This window comes from Squalius cephalus (assembly GCF_949319135.1).
Source record: "Squalius cephalus genome assembly, chromosome: 23".
Lineage (NCBI taxonomy): Eukaryota > Metazoa > Chordata > Actinopteri > Cypriniformes > Leuciscidae > Squalius > Squalius cephalus.
In genome coordinates, this window is record NC_137144.1 from 7,488,776 (window position 1) to 7,509,104 (window position 20,329).

The window sequence follows — 20,329 nt, forward strand, 5'->3', positions numbered from 1 at the left end:
CATGAACTGTTCTACCCCTAGTTGTGGGCGTTCTGGTGCAGTCTGGCTGCCGTCACATCATCATCCAGGTGGTGCTGCACATTAGTGGTGGTTGAGGAGATTCCCCCCCTTCCATATATAAAGCAATTTGAGTACCCAGAAAAGCCCTATATAAATGTAACTAATCAATTAGCTAATTACAGTGTGAAATGTCTTATGAATACCCAATTAACCCAGAATAAATTATGACGCAGTGTGAAGCAGTCTAACCCAGAATAATTCATGGTTAACTATTACAAGTGTGTAAAGCCCTATACTGTTCATGTTTATTATACAGGTTTACTGTGGTTCAAACATGCCTGGTTGAATGATTTTTAGGTCAGATGTCTATATTTCATTTTATTGTGTGGTTGAAGGCATAGCTATTATCAAAGCATTGACCGTATAGTATGGTTTTGTTTGTAGGAGTTGCAGCATACTCTTCAGGAGGAGAAAGAGCAGAACAACAGTGTGAGATCCCAGCTGACCGCACACCAAGAGAGTGTGTCCAAGTGAGTGAAAGAGACATGAAAACATCTGTCAAAACCCCGCCTTATTATTTGATGTATCTGATTTTGGTATTAGATATTATAGAGTAAGCGTGTAAATGATGTACTTGTTGATACAACTCTATATAGTTATAGTTTTGTTGTTGTAGTTTTCCTCCATCTTTTCTTGCGTGCATAAGTGTCTAAATACTTTTGGGGCGTGTGTGTGTGTGTGTGTGTGTGTGGAGAGAGCCAGAGAGAAATTAATGCACTTATAATTTGCATTATGTGCACCTATAAAAGTTTTGATGTTGAGTGTTTTTCAGAGAGCTTGTGCAGTCTGTAGAAGAGAATTCCTCACTGAAGAAACACATCACTGACCTGACAAACAAAAATCAACAACAGGTATGTGTGTCCGTTAACAATTTTAGTCTTTTGTAATTTGCATGATGATGTTCTGATGCTGTATTACATGACCTCTACATGTCTGTTTGGTTCTGATGTGTCTGTGCAGTGTGATGAGATCAGTGCTCTACAGCAGAGTGTGTGTTCAGCCAACATGACTATCAACAGCCTCCAGCAGAAGATGGAACAGGACAAAGTGAGAATGCAATACACTGATCACAAAAAGCAGGAATCTTTCACTCACTGTAAAAGTGTCTATTAAAAAAAAAAGGTTAGGTTATATAACCTTAGTTTATGCATTGGGTATCAATAAAAAACTAATAAAACAGCATAAAATGTATTTAATGCTATATTAAATGTTAATGGTTATAACTTAATGTTGTTATTCAACATGTTTAATGTCAATGCAAATGTGGAATGTGGTATATGTCGAAATTAACATTAATGGAACAAGACAAAACACACTTAAGGTTTCAGTAAAATACTCAAATTTACACTCTGAAAACAGCTGGAAAAACTGATCTTAAAGGGATAGTTCACTTTGAAATTAAATTTTGGTATGGTTTAGCTTACCTCAAGGGCATTCAAGATGTAGGTGTCTTTGTTTCCGCAGTAGTTTCAATTTTGATATTTTTAAGTCAAACTGTTCTTGTCTGTCAGTCATATAATGCAGGTCTATGGTCACCACCTCAAAGAGCATGCACAGAGAAGTCCAAATTAAACAATTCCCCATCGTAAGTACACATTGATGGCCTAAGACACGAAACGAGCGATTTGTGTGAGAAAACGAACAGTATTTATATCGTTTTTACCTCTACACAACCACGTCCAAGTGATCTGAGCGCGCGCACGCTTCCTGGTGTGTGACGTGTGTGCGCGTTCTGGCTTAGTCTGCGCAAGCGCCGGAAAGTGTGCAAGAGGTAAAAAGGATATAAATACTGTTCGTTTTCTCGTTTCGTGTCTTAGGCCATCAATGTGTACTTACGATGGGGAATTGTTTAATTTGGACTTCTCTGTGCATGCTCTTTGAGGTGGTGACCATAGACCTGCATTATATGACTGACAGACAAGAACGGTTTGACCTAAAAATATCAAAATTGAAACTACCGTGGAAACAAAGACACCTACATCTTGGATGCCCTTGAGTCAAGCTAAAACATACCAAAATTTAATTTCAAAGTGAACTATCCCTTTAAAGTCAGCATGAAACTCAAGTTGCAATAGTCTTTTCTTGTCTATTGTGACAGACATCCAAGTGAAACGGGTTCTCAAACAAGAAAAAATGTAGGGTGGGACATGTACTACATAAACTATGATTTACATGTATAAATAATTTAAAAAATAAAAATGTATTTATTTAAAAATACTGCAATATTCCATTAAAAATAAGAATTGTCAATTTTGATTTCAAATGTGACTTTAAAGTGTGTTCATGGTAAACCATAAACACAAGCAACTTATGTTTGCTGTCATTAGGTTGAATACTGAAAATATCATGATTCGTGCAATTAGTTGTTTACTGTGTATGATCTTATAGGTTTCTGATATTGATGTTTATATTGAGGTTAATCTAAATATACATGTAACTGCAATTAAATGTGTTTATATGTATTTAAGATCTATTTTGAAAACAAGTCAAGATAACATTTGATCTATAATTCTTATTGTAACCTATGTTTTAATGAAAAACAAGACTAAGATGGACTGAATAACAATAGGATTTAGTTTTTCCTCTGCTATGTTATGACTGGGGTTTCACTATGTGTGTGTTTGTGTGCAGGATGTGTTGCTGGAGTTTATGCAGGAGACCAGAGAGCTTCGGAGTGAGGTGGCTGAGAGAGATCAGACTGTGTGTTTGCTGCGAGGAGAGATCGCTGACATCAGTGTGAGTTGCCCTATCCATACCCTACATGCTCATAATGCTTTAGGTAAGTTGTATTGATATATTAAGTGTTGTACCTGCAGGGGAAGTACAGCACAGTTTGTACTGAGAAAGAGCAGATGAAAGAGAACATCACACAAATGCAGAACGAATTACAGGAGATGCGAGAAGCTTCAGAGAGGCGTCTTGCTTCTGACCGTGTAGAGGTATGTGTGTAACAGGGCTTACGTTTTGCTTCTGACAGTGTTGGGGGTATGTGTGTGACTGGGTTAAGTTTTAATATTTTGTCACAAGCCGAAACTGAAGTAAGTGTGTGTCACAGCTGGAGCTGCTGCAGGAAGATATGTCCTATGCTACTGATGAGATGGAGAGACTCAGTAAAGTGGTGGAGGAACAAGCTGCTTTATTGGAGAGGTCTAGGACTCTGAACACAGAGAAAGAGAACAATATAAACACCCTAGAGGAAAAGGTACTGCCCCTTCTACGTTCAACCTCAATTCATGCTGCAGTTTTTAAATCAAATATGTAGGAGTTAATGTAGAGTCCACCTGGCATTCATTCATTATCGATGGCTCTCTGCAATACTTGATTCTGATTGAACAGTCGTGGTATTTTGCAGTCAAATATTTTTGAATAATGAACTCTAAACCAGTTATTCTCAACTGGTGCGTTGCAAACCAAAAATGGGTGTCTTAGACTGCAGGCAAACAATAGCCACTTTCCGACCGGAGGAACCTTTTCACAGTTCCTAGAACTATTGGCTAAAGTACCTGTATGTTCCTGCGGTGCGAACACGCCGACTAGGAACGACTTTAGTTCTAGGAACTCCATTTGGAGGAACTAATTTAGCTCCTACTTCAGAGTAGGGTCTAAACCAGCACTATAGGAACTACCTGTGACGTAGTGTACGCTGATGACCGAACGCACGCAAAACACCAGCACCTGCCATTTTTAAAACAGCTATATGTAAACACGCAGATTATAGCCTATATATTTACTCCAGAAACTAACTATACAAACATGGAAATCAGTGATAGATGGGTCTCTAAACCTTTATGCTAAAGAGAAAATCCAACGCAACTTTGAGGGGACCAAGCCAAACATGATTATGTTTATCTGCCCTGCTAGCAACACTGGACATCAACCACACGGCATAGGCTAATAACCTTTTTTTTTTTTTTTCATATACTGTGTACTTTCTATAACAATTCTATCTGTTAGACCGATCGCTAACTAACAAACACAGAGAATGCGAGCATTGTTTGCTCTGTCGTTCTCAGCGCCGCCAAAATAAAGGTCCGTCGCTCCGTCAAAATAAAAGTCGCCGTGCTTGCGTTACTCCCTTACCCCTCCTACCAGTTCCTATGGCCACTTGGCCAGTGCGAACGCAAACAGCAAAACCGAGTTTGGGGGAGAGTAGTTCATAGAACTGTTTAAAAGTGGACAGTTCCTATAACTAAGGACAGTTCCTGTAACTACTTGGTCGGAAAGCGGCTAATGTGAAATCCAATTATTAAAATGCAATATATTCAAGTATAGGTAGGATAACAGTATTCATCAACTTTCAAAAGTATGGAGAAAATGCTTCTCGAACTCAGACCACCTCCTACAGGTAGTCTCGGGTTTGATACCATGATGCGCTCCTAGGTGCTCATTACAGCTTTTACATTACCAATATTTCATGCAAACCGTGCCCTATTTCGAGCTAAGTGTGAAAGCACTCTGTAACAATTTAGTTTAGGGTCCAATCCTCACTATTAACTAGTTGCTTCTCAGAATGCATATTACTATGATATTGACTGTTTATTAGTACTTATAAAGCACATATTAATGCCTTATTCTGCATGACCATTTTCTACATGCCTTACTCCTAAACTTAACTACCACCTTACTAACTATTAATAAGCAGTAAAAGTTTTTTGAGGCAAAAGTCGTAGTTAATAGTTAGTTAATAGTAATAATTGGACCATAATCTAAAGTGTGACCAAGCACCCTTAGTACAAGCTTGTTGAATCAGACAAACGTCCATGATATGCATGAAAACATAACAGAATGATTTTTGGTGCACACACATTCACAGGTGAAACAGCTGAATGATCAGATTAACCTTCTGAGAGTGAGAGAGTCTGTCAATCAACCCCCAGCTGCTGCCACACCCAAAGGAAAAATACAGGTGTGTGTGTGTGTGTGTGTGTGTGTGTGTGTGTGTGTGTGTGTGTGTGTGTGTGTGTGTGTGTGTGTGTGTGTGTGTGTGTGTGTGTGTGTGTGTGTGTGTGTGTGTGTGTGTGTGTGTGTGTGTGTGTGTGTGTGTGTGTGTGTGTGTGTGTGTGTGTGTGTGTGTGTGTGTGTGTGTGTGTGTGTGTGTGTGTGTGTGTGTGTGTGTGTGTGTGTGTGTGTGTGTGTGTAAGAGTGCTTGCTCTTGTTTGTGATGAAAGTCCATTTAAAAATGAAGACTTTGTCAAACATTGTCTGTTTTTTCAGACACCCCAAACCCCCGGTGGCTTTAGCTCGAGTCTGTCTCAGGTGCTGGAGAGTCAAGAGAGAGAGCTGGAGAGTCAACGCTCTTCAATGATCACCATGGAGGTTCTGCTGAAGGAACTCAACGCAGAGCGCACAGCCAAGAACCAAGAGATCGGCAGATTAAAGGTTATGCTCATGCACACGCACAGTTCCCACTTCAGTTACAGCTGTTACAGTTAATCTCACAGCTTATTATATAATTAAATTGTAGCAGTGTACGCTTTTTTTTTTTTTTTTTTTTTTTTAATGAAAGTTTTCAGGAGGTTCATTTTTCATAAAAATGTTTGCCTGTGCATCTGTAGGCCCAGCTGAATGAAAAAGAGATTGTGCGAATGGAGATTCAAACACTGTTGGACCAGTTTTACACCGTCCAGAATCAGCAACAGCAGGGCAGCTGTGCGCAAAAGTAAGAATGATTCACTCATACACTCGTTCATACGTGTGTTGTGTCTATGAAATGATCTCTTTGCTTTGTCTTTATAGAGATGTGAAGGAGACCATACCCATTTCTGTGCTGAGAGAACTACAAGAAGAGAGGAAAGTGAAAGTATGTCCAGGCAAGATCTAAAAAAATCTCTATATGAATTAGATTACATCAACCCTCTGGAGTCTAGACTGTTTCCAATAACCTGTGTCAATGATGTGACCCGATGCTATCATTTTATTTTAGAAAAATTCAACGGTTCAGGGTCAGTTTTTATCACTTACATCGTGCTTATATCACTGTTACCACTTTTTCACTAATTCAGCATCTTGCTTAGAAAAAGATGTTGTTGGTAACAGTTGACTTGAGTAGCTACTATAGTATTTGATATTGAGAGGGATGTTATTATCTGCGTCTGCCATGGCTTTCAACAGTATTGAGCAATGGTGTCACTGAAACAGTTGAACTACTTTCACTTGGAACATTTTTCCATGCATGAATGTTTTCAAGGCCCTCCTAACATGGAGATCAGAGCAACATCAATGTAGCAAAATGTAAATGTCTGAAAGTATATTGTTGAAGAAATAATTGCTTCAGGTTTTTTTGTTGTCTTTATAACTTTTGGTGTAATCCAATTGCATTTATTTATGACTAACTTGGTAAAAAGGTACATCAGAAATGCTATATGCCCTTTTAAACGACGCACTGGATTGACTTGTGTTAAGTTGAATCTCTCTTTTTTTTTTTTTCTCAGAGCTCCATGATGATGCAGTTGACTGATGCTCAGACAGCGTAAGTGAAAATAATGAATTTAGTCTATTTTGGAATAAGGCTGTAACATAACAAAATGTGGAAAAAGTGAAGCGCTGTGAATACTTTCCGGATGCAGTGTGTGTGTGCGCATGAGGCCCCTGCACAATCATTTGAATAGTTTCCTTGCAACAGCGAAAACGACTTAAAATACTTGAATGTGAACCGAAACTCAGCACTACTTGTTGCATAGTTTTCAGGTTTTTTTAGAACCTGACAGCTTTTTTTTTTTTTTTTAGACCGCTTTTATTGTCATTGTAAACAACGAAATTACAAATAGTCACCATGCTCACTCAGCAAATCAACAAATATTAGAATATTAGAAAACAATAAATACACATGGAGTTAACATATATAATGAAAATAAATAACATAAGATAGGATTAAATAACAAGAAATGAGATGAGTAAACGTGATGAAAATGAACATCAATGTACAAGAATGGAATTAACATGTTACTCTCTGTGGACCTTGATTATTGCACACTGAGGAGGTGTGAGGGATTATGGGTAGCAGCAGTGTTCGGTATTGTCACAGCTAGCCCTGGGAAAGAAACTATTTGTCTGAGTGATATTGCTGTATTTCCTCCCAGATGGCAGAAGGTTAAACAGGTGATGGCTTGGATGCGATGGTCTTTTATAATGTTTTGAGCTCGCAAGCAAAGTGAGGTGTAAACTGAGTCCAGGTCTCGTAGTGGGTCCCGATGGTATCCTGTGCTGTACTTAAAATCCTTTGCAGCATTCACCTGTCAGCCTGATTACAGTTACCATACCATGATGTCATACAGAATGTTATGTTATATTATACTTTTGATGGCACTTTGATGTAAGTTCACCAGCAGTTTCTGGGGTAGACCGGATCTCTTAAGTGTCCTCAGATAATATAGGCGCTGCTGGGCTTTTCCCACCACTGTGGAGATGTGAGTGGAGCTCCTCTGTGATTTGTACCCCCAGAAACTTGAAACACGTGATCCTCTCCACTGCATCTCCATTTATGAGGAGTGGGACATGTTCAATCCTTTTTGTTTTCCTGTAGTTGATGATTATTTCTAGGGCTGGGTATTGACACAAATTTTACAATTCGATTCGATTTCGATTCAATATTGATTATTTTGGATATCAGGTACAATACATGGCAAATTTTCTCAAGGAAAACAAATCTCTTAACTAATGCTGTAAACTGTGGGAGTCAGTTGAAGCCTACTAGGCTTCATTAGCCTACTATAATATATATATTGAAGGTAAAAATTAACTGATTTGTATACAAACACTTAAATTACACTTTTATTTATTTTTATAATAATAAAGTTATATGAAATATAAACACTTAAATGGTGGCTGTCATAAAAACCTGCCATATGTATTCAAACATGCATTAAAAATTGAAGAATATTAAAAAATATATGTAATATGGTGCATATATTTAGCTAAATGCTCCTCTCTACAGTTAATTTTTCTAGCTGACTAACGGGTTTATGGTCACTGGATATGGTTTTTCTGAGGTAAATGTGACGTTACATGACATTGTTTACAAGCTGATTTACTGACGTCTTTCCACGGTTGAACTTGAAACACTGATTGAGCATTTATTATCAATAATAACAAAGCACACAGATTATTGCGATTTATTGTATGGGATGTGCGCTACAATGTTACATTCATTCATCAACTGAAAACAGGATGACTAATCGATTCTTGGGATTTAAGAATCGATATCGGTTCGTAAAAATGAGAATCGATTAAAATCGAGAAATATATTTTTTTACCCAGCCCTAATTATTTCCTTTGTTTTCCTGATTTTGAGTGTGAGTTTGTGGTAATCACACCATGTGTGCAATCTCTGTACATCTTGTCTGTATGCTGTTTCACTGTTGTTTGTTATCAGTCCAATGACAGTAGTGCCGTTCGCAAACTTGACAATATGGTTTGTGGGGTGAGTAGCAACACAGTCATTTGTGAAAAGAGTGTATAGCAGTGGGCTAAGAAAGAACAAACCCTGCGGTGCTCCCGTGCTCCGGGTCAGGGTGGATGAGATGTGTTTTAGCATTACTGTCTGTGTTTGATCCGTTAAAAAGTCTAAAATCCAGTTGCTTGTTGTGTGTGCATTTAGCCCCAGATGGTATAGTTTCGTGATTTAGTTTGATGGGAACTATAGTGTTAAAGACTGAACTGTAATCGACTAAGAGAATCCTGGCATAGGAGTTAGTCTGTTCTAGATGCTCCAGAACAGTGTGTGTAAAACCATGGAAATGGCATCATCTGTCGATCTGTTTGCCTTGTAAGCAAACTGCAGCTGGTCCATGTTTGCAGGAATGTTCCTAATGTGGGAGAGGATCAGCCTCTCCAGGGGCCGGTTGCACCAGTAAGCCGGCAAGTTACAACTTAGCCTAGTTTTGCCGTAAATGGGCACTAAGTTACAACTTTCGCACTACTAAATATTTTGATCGCCACATGAACAACTACGTGTGCATGCCAAGCATAAATGCCATTGCTGGTTTCCCTGATGTACTTGGCTGCATTGATGGGACACAAATCAGGAAAAAAGCACCCACAACACCAACTGTGTTGCTAGATGGCCAGGTTCAAAGCATGACAGCTTCATCAAAAGAATGATTTGAAAAATTTGACTCGGGGTAGTATCATGGCATTCTGCTGGGTGATTCTGCCTACACACTTAAAAAGTGGCTGATTACACCATACCTAAACCCTTCCACACAAGCAGAGGAGAAATTAAATTATGCACATACCAAAACACGGGTAACAGTGGAAAAAAGTATCGGTGTAATAAAAAGGAGGTGGTCATGTCTCCACAGGGGTTTGTGACAGCAGACAGGCTAATATTTCAGATAAAGTAGTACAGGTTTTGAATACACCCCAAATGTCCTCGTTACTAATTGCAATGGAGCCAGAGAGAGCAGCAAAGAATTTCTTCATCACTGAAATTTTTTTTTCTCTTTCAAACTTTAAAGCAAAAGTTTGATAACGTTTGCTTTAATTTCTTTTTTTCTTTCAGTTTAGGCCAGTCAAGAATGAGTTTGGAAACACGTGCTGTTCAGAATATTTCCTGTTTACCTATTAGAAGGCTTGTGATTAGGTTAAGAAAAATAGACGTCATTCAATGCGACAACACATTACTTTTAAGGAGAGTTTACGACCTATTTTCTGCCTGAAAAACAAATGGAGCTACCGAATAAAGTACAGAGTTAGTTATAAACTAGCTAGTAGTTACTAAGCCTCTAGTTTGGACTTTACGTTCCAGTTTAAGTTAGGGATGTGTAAGGCAATGCAGCGTGACGCAAGTGTTCTTTGCTAGTTTCAGCTCGACGCAGTTATCATTTTCACGTCCTGCGCCACGTTGTTTAAATAGCAAATGCATTTCCGGCCCATGGTCTGAAAACAAGGTGTGTTCAGGTGCTTGGTTGGCGCATTGCTATTTTGAGACAACTGAAACCTGGTCTAAAGTCAATGGCGCAATTATTATTATTTTTTGTTATTTAATGCTTATTACACACACAGGGACGCAGCACACAAACGTGCCAAATATTAAAAATAAAAGGATTTCAATGTAAAAGATTATTATTGTGTACATAAAGATATGGTGGAATCCGGCTTGTCCCGTTGATGGTCTGCTTGCGTGCTTTAACCTCGCACACGAGCAGATCTGTTTGCACTCTGGAGACGCGTTCGGTTTTTCCGCTTGCAGATTCTGTCATCTAAATAGCGAATCCGCCATGACGCTAGCGCAACTGGCTTTTAAAGGTCCCATATTGTCAAAACTGAAATGTTCTGGCTTTTTTCATGATAACAGAGGTCTAGGGGCTATGTAACTACCATATAAGTTTCAAAACCAATCTGTCAATCCACAGACAAGTGCACATAGCCTGTATAAAGTAGCTGTGCTTTTTCTCGAGCCGTTGTGACTTCCATAAAAATGGGACATCAGAACTACTCAGTCACTGCCTTCAGTCACCACTGCCCACTGCTAAACCCCTGGAAAACAAATTTTGGTATTTTTAATGGGTCACAGACACATTCTGTCTTAATTAATTTACTTCTAATTTAACAAAATCTTGTCAGTTAACAGTTAATGATCTTTTAACGAGCGCAGGGAAAGAAATGATCATGTCCAAATGCAATGAAACGGTTTTTACAAATGTCTGAATTGATTGCCATTAAACTCCACAACATTAACAAACTACCCAACCCCCTGTTTGTGTGTGTTACAGACTCCAGCGTAATGAGGTTACTCTTGCCCAGTCTCAGACGTGTGTGCAGGAACTGACCACTGAACTTAGGAATCGTTGCCTGGAGCTGCGGGATCTGCGGGAGAAAGACCATCAACAAGAAAAACTGCAGCAGGTCAGAGAGAAACAATAGTCGCTTTTCCACTGTCGGGCCAGTGCAAGCCAGAGCTAACAACGTGATGGGTGGAGCCAATAGCCTTGGACCTCAAGCACAGAGCCCAAAATCAAGTTGTGTTTCCGCTGCAGGGCTACTGGCCTGACAGTGGAAACTACTGAAACTAGAACTACTGAACGATTAATTGCTACACTCTGGTCACGTGACACGCAAGAGTAAAGAATATAGGCCTGGCATACAGGAAAGAACCGTTTATGTTTAATTTATGTGATATTGTGTGTTAGATTCTCTCTCCAACGATTCTGGATCGATTCAGAGAATTTCAGAATCGAGTCTGAGCTTAGTTTTTAAACTGTGTTGTGTTAATAACTAATGATCTTTGCAACGGAAGTGAATCGATCAAAACTAACTTTAGCTGGACAATAACTTTATTCTAGAGCTGCTGTAAAGCCAAAACAATCTCTGTTACTGTAATGTCCTATTATCTCTGTAAAGCTGCTTTGAAACAGTTCATATTGTTAAAAGCGCTATATAAATGAAGGTGACTTGACATAGATGCGTGTGCTTTAGAAAAAAACGTATTCTGCTTGCTTCTAATTCCTCTCTCTCTCTCTCTCTCACACAGACACACACGTGTGCGCACCTTCCAAAAAAAAATCTTTCATAAAGTTCGGAAAGGTTGAAGCGAATTACAAGGACATTCATTGCACAGGTTATGCTCTGTGAGAAACGCTCGCTTTGCTTGATGTTAAGCCTTGTTTATACTTTCGCCTGGCTCCGCAGCGCGAGTCTCCACAGACTGCGCGCGCACCTCCCCAAACGGACGAGGCGTTTATGCTTGACGCGCTCGCCGTTGTACTATTCTGTGAAATGACGGGGCTACTCAAGTAATTGTTCTCTTAAAGGAAGACGCCAACTTTTTGGGACTTTAGCTTATTCACCGTATCTCCCAGAGTTAGATAAGTCCATACATACCCTTCTCATCTCCGTGCGTGCCGTAACTCTGTCTGACACACCCACCGCTAGCCTAGCTTAGCACAAAGACTGGAGGTAAATGGCTCCAGCTAGCATACTGCTCCCAATAAGTGACAAAATAACGCCAACATTTTCCTATTTACATGTTGTGATTTGTATAGTCACAGCGTATACAAATAACAAGGTCACATGAGACACAGACATCTTCTAACTGTATACATACTGGGAACTATATTGTCAGAAGGCGAAGCACTGCTACTTGGGCGGAGTGATTTGCTCGCAGCACCTGAGAAGCCCCATGGTGAGGAGCAGAGAGTTCGCTCAGAGTTGGAGTAAATCACTCCACAGAAGTAGCAGTGCTTTACCTTCTGAGAATATAGTTCCCAGTATGTGTATGGTTAGAAGATGGCTGTGTCTCATGTGACCTTGTTATTTGTACACGCTGTGACTATACAAGTTTTAAGCTGAAAATTCATTCAAATGCCTTAAATGTTGAGGTTAGCTGGTAGCCTGATATAATAACATGGGAAATGAGTGTTGTTGACAAAACAATGCTTGGAACAGTTGAGGGAATTCACCACCTTGGAATTATAAGGTTCTATCTGCATTCTGAGCGGTTTTGAGATATTGAGCTTCAAAGATTTTGTACTCCATATAGCAAAAATGATATGGTGAACAAGTCTCTTTCATACATGAATATGACAGAGACCCTAAATGTATTCTAAATGTACAATATCAAAATCCTCTCAAATTTGTAAATGAGCATTTTTGGAACAGGTCAAATGCAGAACCTTCTAATTCTAAAAAATCACTTTCCGCTTGGAATTATAAGGCTCTATTTTGCAAAACATTAATTAAAGCAATACTTTTCAAGAAACACTAACAGTTTACTTATAAATTGTTTTAAAACATAAAATTAGTGTTGTAACAATGTGTCGACATGTATGAGAAAGTTAAGTTTAATGCTTTCTATGAGATTTGTCATATTTTTGGACGAATAATTATTTTCTGGTTCAAGTGATAGATAGATAGATAGATAGATAGATAGATAGATAGATAGATAGATAGATAGATAGATAGATAGATAGATAGATAGATAGATAGATAGGAAGCTTAAATTAGTCTATATTTAAGCTCGCAAATAGAACCTTATAGTACCAAGTTAGAGTTCAACTTTGTAGATGGAACTTTGTTTTTTAAATAAAAAGTCCTAAAATGTACACAACTTAAAAAAAAAACATCACATAATATAAATAAGTTGTCACAGAATACGATATGTGAATAACTCAATTTGACAAAAATGTCAGATAGAATCTTATAATTCCAAGGTGACGATTTAATTACATTTTATTTTATTTCTAGATTAAAAAAAAAAAAAAAAAAGTGCAAATGAAAAACTTTCCTGATGACGCTGACTGATGTCCAATCAGGCCAATTCTAACTTTGAAGCTGTTCAAGCACAATAGCCTGTTAGTTAGGCTAGTAGTTTTTTACTGTGGTATTGAAATTTGAATTAAAAAAATTGTAATTTCACTGTTGTTTACATTGTTTGTCTCCTCACAAGGAGGCCCCAACAAGTAAAAATGTGAACTACTGGCCAAATCCTTGATAATGGGGAAAGGGGAGCGGTTGGACATTACTACTTAAAATACTAATTATTTGATTCTCAGCCCATGTGGTTTCAGAACTGTATAACTGTCTTTTGTGGACCACTAAAGGACAATATGTAGCGCAAGAGTCAGAAAACTATTTTTAAGATTTGTTATGAAACTCTATCTACAACAGTTTTGTTGTGAAGAGACCAAAATTCAAGAAATAATTAAAATCTTCATCTGTAGCAGTTAAATCTTATTCGTTATCTTTGTTATCTTTATGTGTGTAAATGTGTGTAAATGTAAATCCATAATTGTAACCCTAGTGGTGTCTTTCAGGAAATTGAGGTTCTGAGAAAGCAGGTGGACCATCTGACCGAGGAAAATGGGAAACTGTTGGGTCATCAGAACCCCAAGCAGAAGATTGAGTACCTGGTCAAATTGAAAAAGGAGATCACAAAACTTCAGGAGGTCAGTATGAACCCACAGTTTTTATGCACAAAACCAGAGACGTATAAGACAGAGAACATTCACTCGTTTACATGGGAAAAATCATAACACTCAAAGTGGCAGCTGTAGTCCTGTCTTAAATTTACTTATTCATAGAGGCATAGCATGCTCAATATGGCCATCCAATTATATATATATGGATATATATATAATATAATATCTAATATAATATTATATAATATATAATATAATATAATATATATATATATATATATATATATATATATATATATATATATATATATATATATATATATATATATATATATATATATATATTTTTTTTTTTTTTGTTTGTTTTTTTGTTTTTTTTGTTTGTTTTTTTGTTTTCTGGGATTTTATCGATAATGATAATTAGACAATATTTTGCTGAGTGTTTAGGACTGCCATGGACAGCTGACTCCTAAAGTTTTTGGTATTCTTCATATTCTGTGTGGTGGTCAGTTCACAGCAGTGACAGAAATCATCTTTTCCAATTCGTTTCAATTGATTTTGACCTTTTATTGGCATTTTTACCTTTATAAATTTAATTAAAACCTAATTATATTCATGCATCATCTTTTGTGTCAATTTCATACATTTAATTAAATTAAGTTATAATAATAAGACACAATAGGGCTGTTACCAATCAAATTAAATAAGTATCAACAAAATCTTTGCTCGAAATGTTTAAGTTTTTTTTGTTTGTTTGTTTGTTTTTTTGCCCCGTTTGCATTTGCACTGTTTTACTACTTACTAGGGCTCGGAGAAAAAATCGATTCACCTAGCTATCGCAATTTTTTTTTTTTACGATTCTAAAATCGATTTGTTTTATTCCAGAATCGATATTAATTCAAATTCAATTGCTTTATTTTTGTCCTTGCTTGTAAATGAGGTTGACAGAAGTAAGCCACTTTTGTTCCAACAGAGGATGAAATGTGTTGTTATCTATGAGTGTTATCCCAAGTGAACGCGTGGAAGAGACGTGAGACTGAAAGCACTCGCGCTACTCATATACTGAGAGAGAGATAATACAGTAGAGCTGCACGATTCATCTTTATCTATTCAAACACCCACGCGATCTTTCAATTCGTCTATTAAACTTTGACTAAATCATATCGCAACATTCAAAGCTGGGTTGGCGCTGCCGCTGACCCAGAGAGAGTCATCATGAAACAGCTTCACAAAGTCTTTTCAACCTCATTGTATCATTATTTCTGTGATACGATACTTAAAATGATCATAGAAGTACTAAAAGTTTAAAGTTCAGATATGAACAATGATGTCTACGATAGCGTGCTTAAAAAAACTTGGTGCTTAAAATAACGCATTTATCGACTACATTGTTTCGCCACTAAGTGCCGTAAAAGTAAAAAATGTATTTGTTATTGAATCATTTATTCAAGAGAATGTAGTATTGTATGATGCTTCTGAAATAAAAGTCAGAAAGATGTGATGATTTGTTTTTGTAAATATGACTCATCTTATACATCATGTACAGTCTGTATAAGTGTATGATTTAACTTTTCCCGATGGTCTAGTGTTTTTAAAAAATTGCAATATATTGCAATATCGAATTGCAATACTTGTAGAATCGCAATTCTTAAAAAAATCGCAATGCATATTGTGTCGGCACCCAAGTCTCGTGATTGTATCGAATCGGGAGATAGGTGTATCGTCCCAGCCCTACTACTTACACAATTATATCATTATATTATTTACAAATACACATATTTTAATGATATTTTTAGGGATGGACAACCCTCAGATAGGGGGTCTGTTGTCTGACAGAAAATATGTAAATGAGAACAGCTTTATTAGACATTCGACTATATTAAAATACAGTGTGTGAGCATGGACTGGGAGGAAAAAAACAACGTGATGACGTCATGACTATACTAATTGACGCATAATGTCATCTAGCGACATTTAGTGACTTTTTGGGCAGACTTTAGCTACTTTCCTTTGAAAATAGTTGGCAGCACTGTGTGTATGGCCATGTGACTCATAAAAGATAGCCTTCTGTATGTGTTTTCAGGGTTTTCCTCTTGAAGTCTGGACCATTTTTATATTTTAAAATAAAAAGTATTTTAAAATGCTTAAAATAAGTATCTACTAAATACAAATAACGTATATAATAATCAAAATGTTTTCATGAGCAGAAAACAAAGTTAACTAGTAATTTCAAAGTTTAATGGTCTTTCCTTGCAATCTACAAATAATTTTCTCAATTGTAACAATGTTTATTATGAAATGCTCTTAACATGCTGATTTAAATAGGCCTAATGCTAAATGTAGTCACAAACCTGGTTTGAATGGTCAAAGTCATAAATAAATTAGAGCTGGCCCCTAATAGTGGACTAGCGTCAGTCGTTAGTCGTCAAGAAGTGGCCTTGGCTGACTACGTTTTAATTAGTCGGTTAGTCACAGAAAAAAAAAACACAGGAATTGGTAAAGTCATGCATTGAGAAGATCATTAAAGGGAGAGTTCACCCAAAAAAAAAAATTTTCATCATTTACTCACCCTCAAGTTGTTCCAAACCTGTACGAGTTTCTTCTGATGAACACAAAAGAAGAAATTTTAAAGAATGTTGGTAACCAGACAGTTGACAGTCGCCATTGACTTCCAAAGTTGGGAAAAAAAATACAATGGAAGTCGATGGCGACTGTCAACTGTCATGAACAACATGAGGTTGAGTGAATGATGACAGAATTCCTTTAACACGGCTGGCTCATGCGGTAATGTCGGGCAGAAAATTCAACTTGTGGGAATATTTTGACAAAAAGGTGTTGTGCAACCTCAAACATGACTTTTATTTAAAACATGTAGACCTAAGTAGCCTGACGTTAGCCACTTTACATGGCTACTTGCTCTAATGTTAACCTAGATACATGTGTGCTATTATTAGCCTCATATCCAAGTGTACGTGCGGAGTGTGGAAGCTAAATGAGAACCTCTTACTGCACAAACTGTTTAACCCCTTAAACCCTAAGCGTCCCGCCGGCGGGACGGCACCCCATGAAAAAAATTCATAATCAAATTACTAAGCAACCACTGAATGATATGATACAAAATAGGTATCATTTTAAAGCTTAGAATCTCAGCTTTTCAATGCACCTATACATTTTATTCAACTCCTAAAAGGTGCGGAGTTATTCCTTTAGAACGGATTATACCGCCTAGCTATGGAAAAAATTAATTGTCATATTTTTCAAAACTACTGCATTGATCAACACAAAATAGGCATCATTTGAAAGCTTAGAGTCTAAACTTTACAATGAATGTAGCCATTATGATTATCTCCAAAGTAGTGCTGAGTTATTTGCTGATAAAATGATTTTTTTTTAATACATAATTTATGAGGAAGAGGAAATTATTATGTACTGCAATGTGTCAAAAACATCATACTGCTCAGATAGTCATGTGTCATATGTCATTTGAAAGGTCTCAATGAGTAGAATACAACAAGCATAATTGTTTCAGGCTTTTACTAAACTTGAGCAAGGTTTTTGTAAAATAAGCCCCTCAAGAGACCCATGGGTAAACCATATATGGATGCTGAATTTTAGACACATTTCCGCTTGTAACTTCATGAAACATGCTCCGATTGTGGAAAATGACACATCATTATTTACAGCAGATGCTTACAATTAAAATGAGTCCAAACTCAACGTAATCCATCACTCAGAACTAAAGATATTCCTCATGGAGTTCTAATTCACAAAAAATACACAAACGCACGTAGCCAAGCGAGGTAGCTTAGACTTGGCCTTTTTACTCGTATCTTCATGAAACATACATCGATCATGAAAAATGACACATCGTTATTTACAGCAGGAGCTCATGATTAAGACGAGCCCAAACTCATCAGTCAGATCTAAAGATATTTCTCATGGCGTTCTAACACAGAAAATACCAAAGACGCACCTAGCCAAATATATACTCATGAAGCACTCGCGTTTGGTCTTTACTTATAACTTCACGAAGCATGCACATATCGTAGAAAAATGCACATTATTATTTTCAGCAGACTCTCACGATTAAAAAGAGCCCAAACTCAGCATAATCCATCACTCATATCTAAAGTTATGCCTCGTGGAGTTGTAACACAAATGCGCACATAGATCTTTATTATAGATGTAGCACTTATGTCGCGTTCTAACTCATAACTCAATGAAGCATGCATCAATTGTGGAAAATGGCACATCATTATTTACAGCAGAATGTTACGATTAAAAAGAGCCCAAACACACCATAATCCATCACTCAGGTCTAAAGATATTCCTTATAGCGTTCTGACACAAAAAAATACCAGAGGCGCACCTATGAAGTAGCAATAGCAGTGATGCTATGTTGTTTTGATGTGACGTTTCAGCTCATAACTCAATGAAACATGCATAGATTGTGAAAAATCGAACATCTTTATTGACAACAGATTCTCACGATTACAAAGAGCCCACACACAACAGAATCCATTGCTTTGATCACGAGATATTCCTCACGAAGTAATGCATACTTGGCTAAAAAACAAGTCTCTCATCCTTCTGGGGAGCAAAGTGTTTTCCAATTTTCCCGGAACCGTCCGCGCTCGTTTTCAAACGTGGAATAACACAAAATATGTATCATTTTAAAGCTTAGAATCTCAGCTTTTTAAAGAATCTAACCACTTCGATCAACTCTGAACGAGTGCTGACTAGTCTCTCTAAACCGGAGTGTACCGCCCGTGTGCGCCACCCATAGCGCCCCCTAGCTGCGAAAATATTCATTATCATATTTTTCAAAAATATTGCCTTGATTCAAACAAAATTGGTGTCATTTGAAACCTTAGAGTCTGAACTTTACAGTGAATGTAGCCTATTTGAAAAACTCCAAAGTATTGCTGAGTTATTTGCTGATAAAGATATAAAAAAAAATTCATAATCTATAAAATACTTTTTTGTACTATGTACTGCAATGTGTCAAAAACATCATACATCTCACGAAACATTCAAAAATCGTTGAAAATGGCACTTCATTTTTTACAGCATATTCATACAATTAAAATGAGCCCAAAATTAACTTTATCTATTGCTTTTATGACAAGATATTCTTCATGGTGAAACACTATAAAAAATGCCCATGAGGGGGCGTCAAGGTCTCAACAAAAATGCTATCTTGGTTCCAAATGCTGTAACGTTTGATTACTTTATCCAATCACCACAAAATTTTATCCAGATGCAGCTCATATGTAGAGGGACTTCCCCAAAAAAGAATTTTCCTCCTACCTTATTTCCTTCCTGAGTTATTCCATGTCAAATAAGAAACATATGCATTATCATTATAAAAATTATATTTATTTTTTGTCTTTTATCAGCAGTTTCTCGGCAGAAGAATGTCCAAATGTAATTTAATTTATATTTTCAAAAAATGTGAAAAGTGTTCTTTCAAACGATACCTACCTTTTGACTCTCCTTGCTATAGTTTTGAAGTTATGAGTCTTTAGTTTTGTGTATGTCACTCAGAAAACTCTTTTTTTTTATTGCTTTCCAAATGTGTGAGGACTAAACAAAAAGGCTACCTTTGTTCCAAATGCTGTAACTTTTGAGTACTTTATGCGATCACCACAAAATTTGATTCAGATGCAGCTCACATTTAGGGGTACTTCCCCAAAAAAGAAAATTTGTGCTACCATATTTCCTCCCCGAGTTATTGCATGTCAAACAAGAGAGATATGCAAAATCATAAAAAAATTATGTTTTTTTTTTTGTATTTATCAGCAGTTTCTCGGCAGGAGAATATCCAAATGTAATGTAATTTATATTTTCAAAAAATTTGAAAAGAGTTCTATCAAACGATACCTACCTTTTGACTCTCCTTGTTATAGTTTTGAAGTTATGAGTCTTTACTTTTTTGTGTGTCACTCAGACAAAAAAACTCCAAAAATGGCTCAGGGTTTAAGGGGTTAACTTCCATGTCGTCCATGCCTTCGGTGTGCATCCTCTCTAAGGCTGGCTTCATTTATATAATGTATTGGTTTTGTTTGTTTTTATTCGATGTTAAGGCTGTACTATAGTGTTTACATTGATGTTTCTCTTCTGATTCATTTTGCTCTATATTTATTTATTTGATGTTTCTCTTCTGATTCATTTTGCTCTATATTTATTTATTTGTTTGTTTATAATCTGTCCTACATTAAAAAAAAAAAAAAAAAAAAAAAAAAATTTAAAGATAAGGCAGTTAATTATATTATAGGTTATTCATTTTGTTTACATTCTGATCTTAGAAAAGTTAATGCAATGTTTGCCGGTGTCACTGCAGCAAGCTTTATGTGCACACTTGAGCATTTAATTTATTTTAAATGCTCATTATCATAGTTTAGTATTTCTCC

General features: G+C 36.8%; 1 protein-coding gene across 1 annotated transcript in view; it reads left to right on the forward strand.

Annotated features, from left to right (window-relative positions):
• Positions 1-20,329, forward strand: part of kif15 (kinesin family member 15) — a 36,865-nt gene that overhangs the window by 15,651 nt on the left and 885 nt on the right. Inside the window, exons 22-34 of the mRNA XM_079860181.1 lie at positions 445-530; positions 833-911; positions 1,021-1,107; positions 2,692-2,796; positions 2,877-2,999; positions 3,116-3,262; positions 4,874-4,966; positions 5,275-5,439; positions 5,616-5,719; positions 5,797-5,860; positions 6,492-6,529; positions 10,773-10,905; positions 13,812-13,943. Of these exons, the coding sequence (XP_079716307.1) occupies positions 445-530; positions 833-911; positions 1,021-1,107; positions 2,692-2,796; positions 2,877-2,999; positions 3,116-3,262; positions 4,874-4,966; positions 5,275-5,439; positions 5,616-5,719; positions 5,797-5,860; positions 6,492-6,529; positions 10,773-10,905; positions 13,812-13,943 (1,356 nt within the window). The remainder of the gene's footprint in view (positions 1-444; positions 531-832; positions 912-1,020; positions 1,108-2,691; positions 2,797-2,876; positions 3,000-3,115; positions 3,263-4,873; positions 4,967-5,274; positions 5,440-5,615; positions 5,720-5,796; positions 5,861-6,491; positions 6,530-10,772; positions 10,906-13,811; positions 13,944-20,329) is intronic.